General features: G+C 44.1%; 2 protein-coding genes across 13 annotated transcripts in view; both read right to left on the bottom strand.

Annotated features, from left to right (window-relative positions):
• Positions 1 to 1379: 1379 nt before the first annotated feature.
• Positions 1380 to 12226, bottom strand: LOC110503128 (transmembrane protein 184B). Of its 3 annotated transcripts, none has more exons than XM_036960624.1 (9): positions 12109 to 12226; positions 8586 to 8801; positions 4769 to 4934; positions 3797 to 3887; positions 3492 to 3659; positions 3131 to 3300; positions 2768 to 2962; positions 2356 to 2382; positions 1380 to 2065 (listed from the first exon to the last, which is right to left on the bottom strand). In XM_036960624.1, the coding sequence occupies exons 2-9, from the start codon at positions 8799 to 8801 to the stop codon at positions 1836 to 1838; spliced, it is 1263 nt and encodes a 420-aa protein (XP_036816519.1). In that variant the 5' UTR covers positions 12109 to 12226; the 3' UTR covers positions 1380 to 1835. The 3 variants fall into 3 exon arrangements, with proteins under 3 accessions (XP_036816519.1, XP_036816518.1, XP_036816520.1); XM_036960623.1 differs by having other exon boundaries at positions 11791 to 12219; XM_036960625.1 differs by lacking the exon at positions 2356 to 2382 and having other exon boundaries at positions 11791 to 12218.
• Positions 12227 to 12444: 218 nt separating this feature from the next.
• Positions 12445 to 16560, bottom strand: part of LOC110502882 (casein kinase I) — a 61293-nt gene continuing 57177 nt past the window's right edge. For 7 of the 10 annotated variants that reach the window (XM_036960627.1, XM_036960626.1, XM_036960630.1 and 4 more), the window contains 3 exons: positions 15333 to 15472; positions 15088 to 15151; positions 13530 to 14213 (listed from right to left, as the gene is read on the bottom strand). In XM_036960627.1, coding sequence (XP_036816522.1) covers positions 15119 to 15151; positions 15333 to 15472 — 173 coding nt within the window. In that variant the 3' untranslated portion in view covers positions 13530 to 14213; positions 15088 to 15118. Of the gene's footprint in view, positions 13381 to 13529; positions 14214 to 15087; positions 15152 to 15332; positions 15473 to 16560 lie in introns of those variants that run through there. The other 3 variants (XR_005039224.1, XR_005039223.1, XR_005039225.1) reach the window with 3 other exon arrangements.

The following is a 16560-nucleotide window of genomic DNA, read 5'->3' as shown; positions in this document are numbered from 1 at the left end:
ATTTACTTTTACTCAAGTATGACAATTGGGTACTTTTTCCACCCCTGCTTAATGGGAAATATTGACCCATCCAACAGACAATAGCCTCTCTGGACCCTGGCTTTCCTACGCATATTGGGCCGAGCTATCACACATTCACACACAGCAAAAATTGAGAGGTCAGGATAGACGGAGGCTGGCACTCGACGACACGGCATTCCTTTCTCTAGCAGACAGAATGTGTAGGCTGCAAGCATAACGTGTTACCATGATCAGTCTGTGTTTGATAGATTTGTGTGTGTGTCTGCCTGTGTCAAGTGACCAAATATAATAGTCTCCCTGCTGCGCTCTGGTTGCAGGATTAAGCATGGAGCATGGACTCAACGTGTCTTTACTGTATAATGGCAGCCAGTCCCGTATTACTCACTACCAGGGGCACAACTTTTACCGGGGACAGGGAGACATCTCCCCCCCATATTCTGAAATTGCATTTGTCCCCCCATTTTATCATTGGTATGTGATTGTTTATTAAAATCTAAAAGTCAGTGTGCTTTAGGACCATGCGGACGGCTCTGAGCGGTCGGGTAGGCAGTTTGGAGTGTTTATCTGACTGAAAAAATATATATGTCCCCCCCTCCCACGTCTCAAATCAAAGTTGTGCCCCTACTGTCTACAATAAACTAAAATCTAAACTATGGATAACGCAATATATTTTCTCTGTAAGCACTGAACATTCACTTCTGTGTAATGAAAACATGTATACGACACTAAAAGTGAGTCTAAAACTGACCCACACTTCATTACAAAGCTGAATATTTATTGTATCGAGTTACACTTTATTTGTCTGAAATTGTGCAGTGTTTGTCTAATTGGAATTGTAAGTATATAAAAATGTCCTACATTATAACCATGTAGCATGACATCTAACTTTACTTCTTAACTTCTTGCGTTGTCTGATCACACCGATCGGTTTCACTAAGGTGTTTACCCTACATGACTTTAACCTACATTAGAGGCCAGCAGAGGTCTGGTGACAGAGTGAGCCTCGCTGGATGAAGGTCTAATCCTCACCATACAAATAATGCCCCAATTACAACAGTATGATCCAGACTACCACACTGCTCGTCTGCATGCTACAGCCACTAAACACTGGAGCAGTCCTTTTCATCTGGAATCTGATCAAGTGCTGTCAAACCAACCATTATCCCTCCCTTCCCTTACGTCCCCTGTCCATCCCCCTCTCTTATCTGTCCCTGTCCCATACTCCAGTCCACACAGCTGGTTCTCCCCTAAACCACTACCCCACACCATCCCTTTAAAATCAACTTTAAAAATGATCACCATGGGGAATGGTCTTAAAACAGAACATTTTAAACCAAAACAACAAATAAAATGCCATCCATAGCCAAAGTACTTTAATATAAATATAGTATGGGCCATCATCGTCATTGGATGTTAGCTAGCTAGCAGACACATTTTGTAACGATAAAATCACTTTTATTCAAACCATAAATGTCTCTCTAATAAGTGAAGTATAATTCTCTCAGAAAATCTCTATAAGTCCTATATAACCAACCATTGAAGTTTTTCTAGACAATGGTTTCAATCATAACATCATGTTCCCAATAAGTGTATATTCTACCAAGAGAAGAGTTCCTGTAAAGTCCTGAATTGTGTGTAGTAGAGGATATTGAATGGACCAGGCTAAGTCATATGGTCCTGTATCCCTGTATTGAGGTCGATGCCAACCCCAAACACACTTTAAATCCCCTGCCAATACTCCATAAGACCAGGAGGTAGTACCTCACCCCAACAGTCAGTAAAGAGGTGATTGGCTGGGGCTGGTGTGTGTTAACTTAGAACTCGTCATCCGAGCTGAGCAGCAGGGTCTTCTCGTTGTCGCGGGTGCTGATGGTGCTGATGGTGCGGGACACAGGCGGGGCAGAGTGACCCTGTTCCAGGGTGGACTGCTGGGTGTACTGCTGGTAGGCCGGGGAGAAGTTATGGATAGCATCCTGCACCATGTCTCCAGGGTTCATCGTCTCCTTCAGGCTGCTGGAGATGCTCTTCATTGGGGCACAGCGGCCTGAGAATAGGGGGGTGGAGGAAAGGACAACAGGTAAGAGATAAAATATCAAAAAGGTCAAGTAGGAGTTGTATAGTAATTGTGAATAATGTAAAACCTAAACACAGTGAGAAATCACTGCTGGAAGCTTGCTGCAGTGAACGTAAAAACAGCAACAAGGACAACCACTGATTTGACAGAAAGCAACTTTTCATAGAAAGTAAGACAAAGGGAACACAACATTGAACATAGGATTGTAAAGAAGTAGAAAGAAGTGTAAAGCTGGGTAAGAGACTCAGTGGCAGACCTACCAGACTCTCCATACATAGGAACTGGGCCTTGATAACGCAGCATGGGGAAAGAGAAAGAAATTATATGGGAGGAAGAATAAGAAAGACAAAATTACCCAGAGTATAGGAAGAGGAGGGATGACCAATGAACCAAGATAGGAGTTTATAAAAAGAACGAAGGAAAGGAGGTATTCCAAAAACAAAGATGAATGAAAGATGATAAAGGAAAATAAAGGAGTATGTAGAGGACGAGGACACATTTGGAAACGTATGTTGGGAACAGAGAGAAAAGAGAGTGTGAGTCAGTGACAAGAGAAGACCTGACATCATGTTATAGAGAGAAGATCTGAAAATATTACAGTACCACGGCCCAATGACCTAGACCAATGTCAAGTAGGTCGACGCCACAGTAAATAATACAACTAAAACTTACCCTGAGAGTCCAGCCTCTTGTCCATATAGATCCTGTATGTGAATGCATGACGCAGGGCCAGGGAGGCAAAGAACATCTCGATGCAGACAATGAAGTTCTGGTAACCGGCGGCAACCGTTCCCTCTCCCACTGACACCTCGGGTGAGTTGATTTTGGGGATGGCCCCACACTTCTCTAGGATGGCCAGCAACATGCCTGATGGAAAATAAACAGAGATTAATTAACAAATATTGATAATATTGACTTGGGTATGAATATGATATGAATGACCTCATAATCAATTGCCAACAGCGCTTCAATTACCTAAAAATGTCAATCTGTATTTAGATGCTTGGTGTGTATGTGTGTGTGTGTGTGTCTCACCCTGCCAGAAGGAGAGGAAGATGACAGATTTGACCATGAAGAACTTGAGCAGGGGGCTGTAGGGGCTGAGCAGGTCCCGGGTGGAGAAATAGAAGAGGAAGAGGGCGTAGAGAGACAGGCTGACTGAGATGTTGTAGACGATGGACACATACAGGTACCCACTGTTCACACTGGGGGGGACAGACAGGGACATGACAGTTGATTAGATTTGAGTGTAAACCAGCATTAGGACGAACCTGTATCACTGGATTGACATCTATCCACACAGAAGCACAGTGTATTTTGGGTAACTGAAAGTCTTATTATAAAGTATTGGTATGAGATATTCTACGATTGCTTAAGAAGAAGCACAGTATCGTACTTGAAGTCTCCGTCGCGGTACTTTCCAAAGGCCTGTAGGATGACTGTGACCATGGCCATGAGGGGTTTGACCACACAGAACTGTAGCGTGGCCTGCTTACAGAACCGCAAGAACCCAATGGAGTAACTCCTCCCCCAGAGACAGCACGTACCGTAAATACAACTGGACCTGGGGACGCAGGAAAACACATTGTTAAATACAGCATCAGGTAATGAGATGTTCAACATACACACACAAATAGACTACACAAAACTACACACACAGACAGATTACACACACACACACGAGTGGAAGAAAAGACTCACTGAATAGGTTTTCCTCTGATCTCAGCCATGATGACGCTCTCTCCTCCCAGGTACTCATAACACAGGCTGAGGAAGTTATAGATGACAAACGCTGCACAGGAGAGACACACACATCGTCAAAAAAGGACCATTTAAGAACATTTCAACATTTAAACTACTCGGACATGTTTAACATCATAATTGCCCTCCTAATATGGGCATGGAAAAAAATCTCAAACCCAGTACTCTTCCATTCCACCAAGAGACAAGATAAGACAATGACTGTCATATCAAAGGTAATGGACACACACACACAATCTATTCTCACCTTTAACTGAACAAATTAAAGACCACCTACAGGATGTATCCAGTGGCCTGTCTATGAACTTCTCTGTCTGTAGTGCATCAATGTGACCAATATGACAGATAGAGGAAAGGCCCAGCCCTGATCCCTCACTGCATATGACCAACACACTATACACCATTGTACTATCTATTAACCCCTGAAGGGGGATTCAAGTGTGTGTAACAGACAGTATGGGAGGGTGTGTGTCCGAGTGTGTGTTGGGTGTGTAACAGACAGTATGGGAGGGTGAGTGTCAGAGTGTGTGTTGGTGAGTGTATACCTTGTGACTAGGAGTATTGCATAAGCCAGACCAGATAAACAGCTGACTCTCTGATAAGGGTACAGGTTGTCTTCTTTCTCTCTGTGTGTGTGTGTGTGTGTGTGTGTGTGTGTCCCAGCAAGTTTGGTTGAGACCTCATCATTAGGGCTGCCCTATAGGGTGAACAGGGTTGCTATGCAACAGGTTTTCCTACACAGAAATCTGGGCAGGCCTCAGAACAACAAGAGATAGCGCTGAGGCAGAGCAGCATTTAGCCATCTGTCCATGGGGCTGCACCATGACCTCCACACACTGGGTGAGGAAGTATCACAATACAGCTGATCTCCACGGTGAAGCCATTCAGTTCTGTTCTACGCTAGTCTCTTACCCTCATAGCAGTCCCTGACGGTGTCAAAGTAGACATAGTACTCCTCATTAGTGAAGAAGAGGAGGCTGAGCCAGGAGTCAAAGGCATAGATGGGCACAATGAAGAGGATCCGCACGATGTGTCTCTGCTCATTAGGAGAACTGTAGTACCGCAGGTGCATGTAGATCTGAGAGAGAGAGAGAGAGAGATATGGAGGGAGGGAAGGAGAGAGTGAGATGAAGGGAGGGAGGGAGGGAGATGGAGGGGGGAGAGACAACGAGAGAGATGGAGAGAGGGAGAGACAGACATATGGAGGGAAGGAGAGATGGAGGGAGGGGGAGGGAGAGACGGAGCGAGGGGGAGGGAAACAGAGAGAGAGAGAGAGAGAGAGAGAGAGAGAGAGAGAGAGAGAGAGAGAGAGAGAGAGAGAGATGGAGGGAGTGAGTGAGGGAGACCGATAGAGAGATGGAGGGAGGGAGAGAGAGAGAGAGAGAGAGAGAGAGAGAGAGAGAGAGAGAGAGAGAGAGAGAGATACAGAGATAGATGGAGGAAGGGAAGGAGAGAGAGACAGAGATGGAGGGAAGGAGAGAGAGACAGAGATGGAGGGAGGGAGAGAGACAGAGAGAGATGGAGGGAGGGAGGGAAGGAAGGAGAGAGAGAGAGAGATGGAGGGAGAGAGAGACAGACAGATGGATGAAGAGACAGGGGGAGGGAGAGAGAGACAGAGACGGAGGGAGGGAGGGAGGGAGGGAGGGAGGGAGGGAGGGAGGGAGGGAGGGAGGGAGGGAGGGAGAGAGAGAGAGAGAGAGATGAAGGAAGGGACGGAGAGAGACAGAGATGGAGGGAGGGAAGGAGAGGGAGACAGATAGAGAGAGAGAGATGGAGGAAGGGACGGAGAGAGACAGAGATTGAGGGAGGGAAGGAGAGGGAGACAGATAGAGAGAGATGGAAAGAGGGAGGGAGAGAGAGAAAGAGATGGAGGGAGGGAAGGAGAGGGAGACAGATAGAGAGAGATGGAAAGAGGGAGGGACGGAGAGAGACAGAGATGGAGGGAGGGAAGGAGAGGGAGACAGATAGAGAGAGATGGAAAGAGGGAGGGAAGGAGAGGGAGACAGATAGAGAGGGATGGAAAGAGGGAGGGAAGGAGAGGGAGACAGATAGAGAGAGATGGAAAGAGGGAGGGAAGGAGAGGGAGACAGATAGAGAGAGATGGAAAGAGGGAGGGAGATAAATACACGGTTTGAGTGTGTCAAGAAAAGCAGCGTTGCAGTTCTTCAGTGTGCCTGGTACCTACTACCATACCCTGTTCAAAGACACCTACTACCATACCCTGTTCAAAGACACCTACTACCATACCCTGTTCAAAGACACTTACTACCATACCCTGTTCAAAGACACCTACTACCATACCCTGTTCAAAGACACCTACTACCATACCCTGTTCAAAGACACCTACTACCATACCCTGTTCAAAGACACTGACTACCATACCCTGTTCAAAGACACCTACTACCATACCCTGTTCAAAGACACCGACTACCATACCCTGTTCAAAGACACCTACTACCATACCCTGTTCAAAGACACCTACTACCATACCCTGTTCAAAGACATTGACTACCATACCCTGTTCAAAGACACCTACTACCATACCCTGTTCAAAGACACCTACTACCATACCCTGTTCAAAGACACCTACTACCATACCCTGTTCAAAGACACCTACTACCATACCCTGTTCAAAGGCACCTACTACCATACCCTGTTCAAAGGCCCCTACTACCATACCCTGTTCAAAGGCACCTACTACCATACCCTGTTCAAAGACACCTACTACCATACCCTGTTCAAAGGCACCTACTACCATACCCTGTTCAAAGGCACCTACTACCATACCCTGTTCAAAGACACCTACTACCATACCCTGTTCAAAGACATCTACTACCATACCCTGTTCAAAGACACCTACTACCATACCCTGTTCAAAGACACCTACTACCATACCCTGTTCAAAGACACCTACTACCATACCCTGTTCAAAGACACCGACTACCATACCCTGTTCAAAGACACCGACTACCATACCCTGTTCAAAGACACCGACTACCATACCCTGTTCAAAGACACCTACTACCATACACTGTTCAAAGACACCGACTACCATACCCTGTTCAAAGACACCTACTACCATACCCTGTTCAAAGACACCTACTACCATACCCTGTTCAAAGACACTGACTACCATACCCTGTTCAAAGACACCTACTACCATACCCTGTTCAAAGACACCTACTACCATACCCTGTTCAAAGGCACCTACTACCATACCCTGTTCAAAGACACCTACTACCATACCCTGTTCAAAGGCACCTACTACCATACCCTGTTCAAAGGCCCCTACTACCATACCCTGTTCAAAGGCACCTACTACCATACCCTGTTCAAAGACACCTACTACCATACCCTGTTCAAAGGCACCTACTACCATACCCTGTTCAAAGGCACCTACTACCATACCCTGTTCAAAGGCACCTACTACCATACCCTGTTCAAAGGCACTTCAATCTGTTTTGCCCATTCACCCTCCGAACGGCACACATACACAATCCATGTCTCAATTGTCTCAAGGCTTACAAATCCTTCTTTAACCTGTCTCCTCCCCTTCATCTATACTGATTGAAGTGGATTTAACAAGTGACATCAATAAAGGACCATAGTTTTCACCTGGTCAGTCTGTCATGGTGTTCCTAATGTTGATACTCACTATTGTAAGTCGCTCTGGACAGAAGCGTCTGCTAAATGACTAAAATGTACATTCAGTGTATATAGAGAGAGGAGGGTGGGGATAGAAATAGAGGGAGAGAGTAAGAAACAAAACTTGTAAGAAGCCAGCAGACTCTCATTCCCGACAGAAGGACAGGTAGCCTTTGACGCGGTGGGTGTGTGCAGTGTGTTGTGTTGACTTGTTCAGTTAAACAAACAGAGATTGTGTGTTGTTGCTAGGCAACCTGTGCTCTCTGAGCACTGCGCAGATGCATCTATTCCTCCAGCATCACCCCAGGTGGAACCTGTAGTTACATAACCCTCCCTTCCTCCACTGTATGACCTACAGGGACAGACAACACCTAGACACCTGAGTCGGCCACAGCCAAATGTCGACAGAAACACCAAATGGTGTTTATTTTTAGTGGGTTGAGTGTTTTGTTTAGAGATGTGGGGAAGTCAAATCAAATACAATTTTATTGGTCACATGCAGATGTTATTACGGGTGTAGCGAAATGCTTGTGTTTCTAGTGCCAACAGTGCAGTAATATCTAACAAGTAATATCTAACAATACACACAAATCTAAAGTAAAGGAATTCAAAATATATAAATATTTGGACGAGCAATGTCGGAGTGGCATAGACTAAAATACAGTAGAATATAATACAGTATATACACATATGAGATGAGGAATGCAAAATATGTAAACATTATGTAATATGTAAACAGTGACTAGTGTTCCATTCCTTAAAGTGGCCAGTGATTCCTAGTCTATGTCTATAGGCAGCAGTCTCTAAGGTTCTAGTGATGGTTATTTAACAGTCTGATGGCCTTGAGATAGAAGCTGTTTTCAGTCTCTCGGGCCCAGCTTTGGCACTGGCTCTCGTGGTTGTTGTCCTTGATGATCTTTATGGCCTTCCTGTGACATCAGGGGCTGTAGGTGTTCTGGAGGGCAGGTAGTTTGCCCCCCGGTGATGGGTCGGCAGATCGCACCACCCTCTGGAGAGCCCTGCGGTTGCGGGCGGTGCAGTTGCCGTACCAGGCAGTGTGTGTCTGTCTGTGTGCGTGTATTACCTGGTGGCAGGTGACGAGTAGGGCGGTCCAGACGAAGAAGCCTGACACGGCCTGGGCAGCGAGGGTCATGAGGAAGGTGGGCTGTTCTGAGGTCAGCAGGGGGGCCTCTGGGAACCAGGAGATGTTTGGGCCCGGGGGGGGCATGGATGGACGGGGACCAGGGGGTAGTCCTAGCCGATCAGACAGGGGCACGTCACGCCTCCATAGACGACTCATCTGGAGACCAGCGAACAGAGAGAACACGTCCTTTGTCTACATTAATGATACATAAACAGTGTAGACATACGTTCTGATACGTTCCAGTTATACTGTACATGTGGAAAGCAGAGCCTTATTGGAGAGACTGTAACCATCAATCATCAACCAGTTATCGGTACTGTAATTTACGTTGATGAGAGCATCTGATGAAGGAAGAAAGACACAATGAGTCAGGTGTGTCGTACTGTTTACCGAAGAGTCAGAGAAAGAGAGAGAGATGGAAAGAGACCACTGTCAAACCAGTGTTTCACCCTACTACTAAACTGTATAGACAGGGCTTTTCCCTCCTGTCTAAAATAATTTGGTTTCTATTGACAGTTTTGGGTTAAACAGGCTGATCTGAAAGCATGTACTTGTATCAGTCAACTTTTCTGTTAACTACAGTATTTTCCTATGGAAGACCAAACACAAGGAAAATACAAAAATTGCATTTTGTCATCATGAATCCCTATTTCAAACATAGTTTAGCATCAGATGTTTGTATTGCCAGGACCTTCAAGGCGATAACAAACTCAACGTCAGTTGGTGCTGTCATTGGCATAATCATAGAAAAATAAGAAATACAGTCCACTTCAAAAGGCCACACAATAACATGTGAGACTAAAAATAGCCTGCTATGACTCATAATGCCTTTCCCAAGCACAACAAAGACCTTGAGACCACAACAGTGGACAGCACATAGAGGACGTGTCTAAACTGACCTATCAGGGCTTGGCTGCCAAACCGCATAGCAACCATAAGTCACATTAACAGCAGCATAGCATGAGTCATGACAAACTGTGCCAGTATATTGTGTGTGTGTGTGTGTGTGTGTGTGTGTGTGTGTGTGTGTGTGTGTGTGTGTGTGTGTGATAGAGAGATAGATATATAGGGGTCATTTGTATTGGTTTGCAGAGAATCAGCAGATCAGCATGCAGAAAGGGGCTGGAGTGAATGCACCAGTGGCAGACAGAGGGACACACAACTGGGAAGTGAAGCTCTGCTGAGGCAAAGGGACATTGTGTCTCATTTGAAAGGAAAAAGGGCAGTCAGTGGAATGATGTGGCTGCCTGACAGACTGAGGAACACATAAAGTAACAGATGGAAGTGTGTGAGTGAGGTAATAATATTAGGTAGTGGCTGAGACAAGAGGAAGAAAATGGAATTCTGCAGGTAGGGAATAGATGATGCTTGGCAGCAACAAGGAAAAAAAAACGTTTCAATGGCATAAAGTCAATTGTTTTGTGTGTGGGGGGGCGGTGGTGCTGATTAGAATTTGTTTGCACGCACTACAGATGGCTAATACAGGACGAGTAAAAGTCCAGTGTACTACCTTTGTACTGTTCAAAATTTGGGGGTCACTTAGAAATGTCCTTGTTTTTGAAAGAAAAGCAAAAAAATGTGTCCATTAAAATAACATCAAATTGATCAGAAATACAGTGTAGACATTGTTAATGTTGTAAATGACTATTGTAGCTGGAAACGGCTGATTTTTTAAATGGATTATCTACATAGGAGTACGGAGGCCCATTATCAGCAACCATCACTCCTGTTTTCCAAAGGCACGTTGTGTTATCTAATCGAAGTTTATAATTTTAAAAGGCTAATTGATCATTAGAAAACACTTTTGCAATTATGTTAGCACAGCTGAAAACTGTTGTCCTGATTAATGAAGCAATACAACTGTCCCTCTTATTAAGGCTAGTGGAGTATCTGGAGCATCAGAATTTGTGGGTTCGATTACAGGCTCAAAATGGCCAGAAACAAATAACTTTCTTCCGAAACTCATCAGTATTACCTGCAAAACACCAGTCTCAATGTCAACAGTGAAGAGACGAATCCGGGATGCTGGCCTTCTAGGCAGAGTTCTAGGTGTCTGTGTTCTTTCACCCATCTTAATCTTTTCTTTTTATTGGCCAATCTGAGAAATGTATTTTTCTTTGCAACTCTGCCTAGAAGGCCAGCATCCTGGAGTCAACTCTTCACTGGTGACGTTGAGACGTTGCTGATAATGGGTCTCGGTACGCCTTAGATATTCCATTTTAAAAAATCTGCTGTTTCCAGCTACAATAGTCATTTACAACATTAACAATGTCTACACTGTATTTCTGATCAATTTGATGTTATTTTAATGGACAAAAAAAGTGCTTTTCTTTCAAAACACACTGTTCCCATGCCGTCATTGAAAATAAGAATTTGTTCTTGCCTGGTTAAATAAAGGTAAAAATAAAAACTGCCTTAATTTTGCTGGACCCCAGTTAGAGTAGCTGCTGCCATCCATAATAAATACAAATAAAATTCCCGGAAGCTGAAAATGTCCCAATTCTTCCATGGCCTGCATACTCACCGGACATGTCACCCATTGAGCATGTTTGGGATGCTCTGGATCGACGTGTATGACAGCGTGTTCCAGTTCCAGACAATATCCAGAAACTTCACACAGCTGTTGAAGAGGAGTGGGACAACATTCCACAGGCCACAATCAACAGCCTGATCAACTCTATGTGAAGGAGATGTGTCAAGCTGAACAAGGCAAACTGTGGTATCACCAGATACTGACTGGTTTTCTGATCCACGTCCCCCCTACCTCTTTTGTTAAGGTATCTGTGACCAACAGTTGTATATCTGTATTCCCAGTCATGTGAAATCAATAGACTAGGGCCTAATTCATTTATTTCATTTGAATTATTTCCTTATACATATGAACTGTAACTCAGCATAATCTTTGAAATTGTTGCATGTTGCGTTTATATTTTTGTTCAGTATAATAAATAAAATATTCGGATTTTTCAGGTGGTGCCTTAAGACCGCTGCGCCACTGCGTCTATTCATGCCAAGAGGCTAAACAACTGGCAGAGAAACATTGTTTTCAGTAGAGAAACATAGTAGTAGCCAATAATGCAGTAAAACAATACATTACTTTAATCTATTGTATTTCCTTTCAAATGGGCAAGTAAAATCACTTTACCTATAATCGATAGTTGAATATAGAGCAAACTTCGGCCGGCGCAGTTTTAGTGCCAGAAAGAAGATAGAAATTGATTTAACTACACAAAGATGCCATCGTTACTCCGACATCCATGTTCATTTTCCAGTCCTGTTCGACTAGAAATCTTTCTGTTCTGATCCAAGAGTTAAATCCGTTCAAAAAAAGCTGTTTTTAAGGCTTGCATCTAATTTGAGTGTGTCTTGGTATTTTCCTCATTCTGTTATGAACAATACAGGTAACATATCAGTTTTGTCCTGCTCTGTAAACGCCGTCATTCCTTTCTCCCCTTTCTCCTACCTAGGCGTTTGCCACACAGACGGAATCCACTAGGATTAGCCACAGTAGATCAACTCCGTTCGGTCCTGTCCATTACGTAGCGTAGGTACTATAGAATGAGATGTAGCCTCCTGTTTACACCAATCACATCCAATGAACAGCTAGGGCCAGGAAGTGGATGGGTCGTGATTTGTGACAATATGCATGCGATAGGCTACATCTATTTGGAGTCGAATCACATTTACGGGCAGATCTGATCCTAGGTCTGTTAAGTTTTACATTAATTCTTAAATAATAATCTAGAAACATCAAAATGACTTCAAAATAATTACCTAAAAACACAAACAGACAGTATTATAAGTTGTGCATATCTTTATTGACTCAAAATATAACACCCCCCACCCCCCATGAATATAAACGGTATGAACTATAGTTTAGGCCTATCCCATGAACTGTGTCCGCAAGTGTTGATTCGTGTATTATAGCACGTGATTTACATCGTTATATCTATGTATTTATGCACACTATATGTGGTGATGCTGTGCTGTTGAGTTTGAGATGCAACAAGACAACTTTACGAAAAGGGACACAAAAATAAGTATACATAATATTGTTGTAATAAAGACTAAGCATGGTAAAGAACCCACACAACCACATTCCGTCTTTATTATGATCTGCCCTGGCCCATGCAGACATAGGCCTACCTTTCATCTGACTCCCTCCACCCAACCAAACCCTCCAGCAGGTCAATACATCTCTATTACTACATTGGCATCTTAAAACAACCGAGCACATTCTGGCTTTACACAAAAACATATTTACAGAGATAAAAAATAACAGCAATTGAGCATATAACTTTGAAATCCAACCTCTTCATTTCTCCCATGCTCCTTCTCACATCTTCAGAGTAATAAGGCTTGTTGACTTATTATCATAATAACCAAGACCAATACTCAAAAATATTCTTGCAAAGCCTCCACCTCTTAATGATAAGGTCCTTTATTACATTGTCCACCATCATTTGAAGGGATATTATTAGCTCTCTGCTGTTGACTAATGTCAATAGAATACTGTGAGCACATACACAAAGAGGAGTGAAACCTCAATGTAAATGTGTCAATAATGTTAATAGGAAGTGTTGTAGAACCAAAATGTCCTTGTTTAACACTTGGTTAAAATCTACTAAGAATTATTCCTAAACAGCGAAGACGTTAAGAGAAAATGGGTGACAGTCCATCTCTAAGTCTCCTACCATCCCCTTCCTCCTCTGACTTGCGGTCGGTCCTTGGCTTGCTGAAACCAAGAGTACGAAAAACAAACAGTAAGACAATAAGACATTGACATTAACAGACTATATGCAACCCCACCTCTATAAGCAACTCTGATTCAAACACTTTCACATTCATTCACTTCTTTACTATTCACCCCCCCCCCCCCCCCCCCCCCCCCATTCCTGAACAATGTTGTTCCACATCTCTTCCTACCTCTCTCTGCATATCTTCCATTTCCCCCAAATTCCTCTTGACAGATCTTCTTGCCGACTACTTGACCCTCTGTAATATTCCCAGATATTATTATTATAAACACACACCTTAGCTCGAAATGTAGCTGTCATAAATTGGACATTCAACGTGAGACAAACGGTTTCGACTGTGTGTGTTTTTAACCAACACATTTGCCCATACAACACCACCTCAGCAATGAAAACAGCTAGAATAATCAGAATTTGTCCATTTTGTACTGACATCTTTTTTTGGGCATTGAGCTTCTGACAGACGTGTATGGTCCCACAGATCACATAGCCAGCATAATGAGAGTGAACCAGGACTCATTCACCAGCCGAGGCGAAGGTCTCACAAGCCTGGGAAGCAAGGCTAGGCCAAGAAAGTGTCTTTCACTTCTCAATCCTTCATCTTTTCATATTTTCTCCCAGTTAACTACAGTCATATTGGACAGGCGTTCCCGTCTCACATCCATTGCAACTTACTCTTCTTTTATTCTCCGTCTTCATTCTTTAATCCGTCTTCATTCTTTAATCCGTCTTCATTGTCGTTGACCCACTCATGTTTTTTAATCCAACAATTTCAAAAGTAATTGAGTAGGTATTTGATACCCTGCTACCATGGCTGCAAAAAAATAGTCATATATTTACTGTTGTTACTTCCCTTTTTACACACATTTGCAACAAATTTCATTCAATTAAGCATAAGCATACTTCGGGGCAAATCCAAACTTGAGAGCTGTGTATGTGACTCACTAACATGTGTAGTGGGCCTGTCTGGAAAAGACGGTAGACTAGAGCATGGCGCTTGCAATGCCAAGTGTTGTGGGTTCGATTCCTGCTGGGACCACCCAGACATAAAGTGTATGCATGCATGACTAAATTGCTTTGTATAAAAGCGTCTGCTCACTGGCATATATTATTATAATACCGTATAAAATAATTATATATATATATATATATATATATATTATACTGTATATTGCGATTATATACATTATTATTACACACACAGATAGACGGGTTGGCTAACAACATCACGAAAATGATGTGAGCGCATTGATGGGGCCGGAAGCCGTGCTTTGTTGTGATTCTGAACAGTCAGATGGCAGCTTCTTGTCATTGTTGCTAGCTATGTGGCAAATAATAGGTGACTTGTTTCAAGTTGTTTTGAGGTGCTTTGACTGAATTGATATCTATGCTGATATCGTTAAAATTTGCTAGCTAGCTAGCTAACCAACAACAGTAACAATGTATTTGAGAGACAACAAGTGCTCATTATGCAAATTAGTTTGTTTTCAATAAACGTTGGATAATAAATATAGTTGACATGTCTCCAATCTAAGCCAACCCCGCCTGTTTTGCCCCATAGTTGCGCTCAAGTCGGTTTTGTTGCTAAACAACCAACCCGTCTATATTCTATTATATTCAATTATGCATTGATGGTACAGGTTACAGTTGGTCCATAGTTGACTGAGTGTTGTCTGGCGGGTCCTTACCTGCCAGTGTCCAGAGGGCCTGAGGAGCAGCTCACTTCCCCAGGTGTTCAAATGGCACACTGACCTGACGAAGAGGAGAGGGGGTTAACAGACGGCATAGGGTTAGTATAAGGTGCAGTGCATTCAACAGACATACTATACATTCACATACACAGGCAGACAAACTTCAATCACTTTTAGCAAGGGAAGCAGTGGGGTTCAGGGGAGCAGACCGAGAGAGAGCTATACAATGGTAGGTAGCTGACCTGTGATGTGGCGATGCGTGATTGGCCCATCTGTGCGGTGAGATCAGAGGAGGAGATGTTAGCGGGGGCGCCACGGTGGAGCCTCATGGCCACCTTCCTCTCTCGCTCCGCACGGGACACAGCCTGCGGGGACCGGTTCCCTACACACAAACACACACACACACTTGGTGAAATGGAATCTAGTGCTGGGCTGGAACAAAAGCTTGCAGATCGTGGACTTTCCTCATAGTTTCCTCAGCTGAGTCCAAACACAACAGATTGTTTAAGAGACCAATGGGGAACTAGAGGGCTACAAACTGGAGTCATGAATTCAGTAAGTGGTTTAGTTTACACACCCTCCCCTCCCTCGTGTTTACACAGTCATTTCATGTCTACTTTATGAAGTAAAAAACCTTCCACACTCGTAGTATTCCTAAGTAATTGGGGCATAGACCTGTAGTAGACTCAGTAGTAGAAAAAGAGAAGGTCCAGACTCTTAGAATTAAAGTACAAATGAAAATAATGTTTTAGTCCAAATGGAATAACATTTTTCTTTGTAATTTCGCCTTCATTCTAAGAATGCAGACCTTTTTCTACTACTGTCTGCCTCATGACTCACCTGACTGGGACTCCTCTGGAGGAAGGGTTACTGTCTGCCTCATGACTCACCTGACTGGGACTCCTCTGGAGGAAGGGTTACTGTCTGCCTCATGACTCACCTGACTGGGACTCCTCTGGAGGAAGGGTTACTGTCTGCCTCATGACTCACCTGACTGGGACTCCTCTGGAGGAAGGGTTACTGTCTGCCTCATGACTCACCTGACTGGGACTCCTCTGGAGGAAGGGTTACCGTCTGCCTCATGACTCACCTGACTGGGACTCCTCTGGAGGAAGGGTTACCGTCTGCCTCATGACTCACCTGACTGGGACTCCTCTGGAGGAAGGGTTACCGTCTGCCTCATGACTCACCTGACTGGGACTCCTCTGGAGGAAGGGTTACTGTCTGCCTCATGACTCACCTGACTGGGACTCCTCTGGAGGAAGGGTTACTGTCTGCCTCATGACTCACCTGACTGGGACTCCTCTGGAGGAAGGGTTACTGTCTGCCTCATGACTCACCTGACTGGGACTCCTCTGGAGGAAGGGTTACCGTCTGCCTCATGACTCACCTGACTGGGACTCCTCTGGAGGAAGGGTTACTGTCTGCCTCATGACTCACCTGACTGGGACTCCTCTGGAGGAAGGGTTA

Source organism: Oncorhynchus mykiss, chromosome 23, assembly GCF_013265735.2.
Source record: "Oncorhynchus mykiss isolate Arlee chromosome 23, USDA_OmykA_1.1, whole genome shotgun sequence".
NCBI classification, from domain to species: domain Eukaryota; kingdom Metazoa; phylum Chordata; class Actinopteri; order Salmoniformes; family Salmonidae; genus Oncorhynchus; species Oncorhynchus mykiss.
The sequence above is the reverse complement of the archived record's forward strand: the minus strand, read 5'-3'. Positions and strand labels throughout refer to the sequence as shown.

Coding starts and splice junctions, on each gene's coding strand:
- LOC110503128 (XM_036960624.1), bottom strand. CDS start 8,801: ATGAGTCGTCTATGGAGGCGTGACGTGCCCCTGTCTGATCGGCTAGGA. Junction 3,888..4,768: donor CGTCAGGGACTGCTATGAGG/GTAAGAGACTAG, acceptor TCTCCTGTGCAG/CGTTTGTCATCTATAACTTC. Junction 3,301..3,491: donor TACCGCGACGGAGACTTCAA/GTACGATACTGT, acceptor TGTCCCCCCCAG/TGTGAACAGTGGGTACCTGT.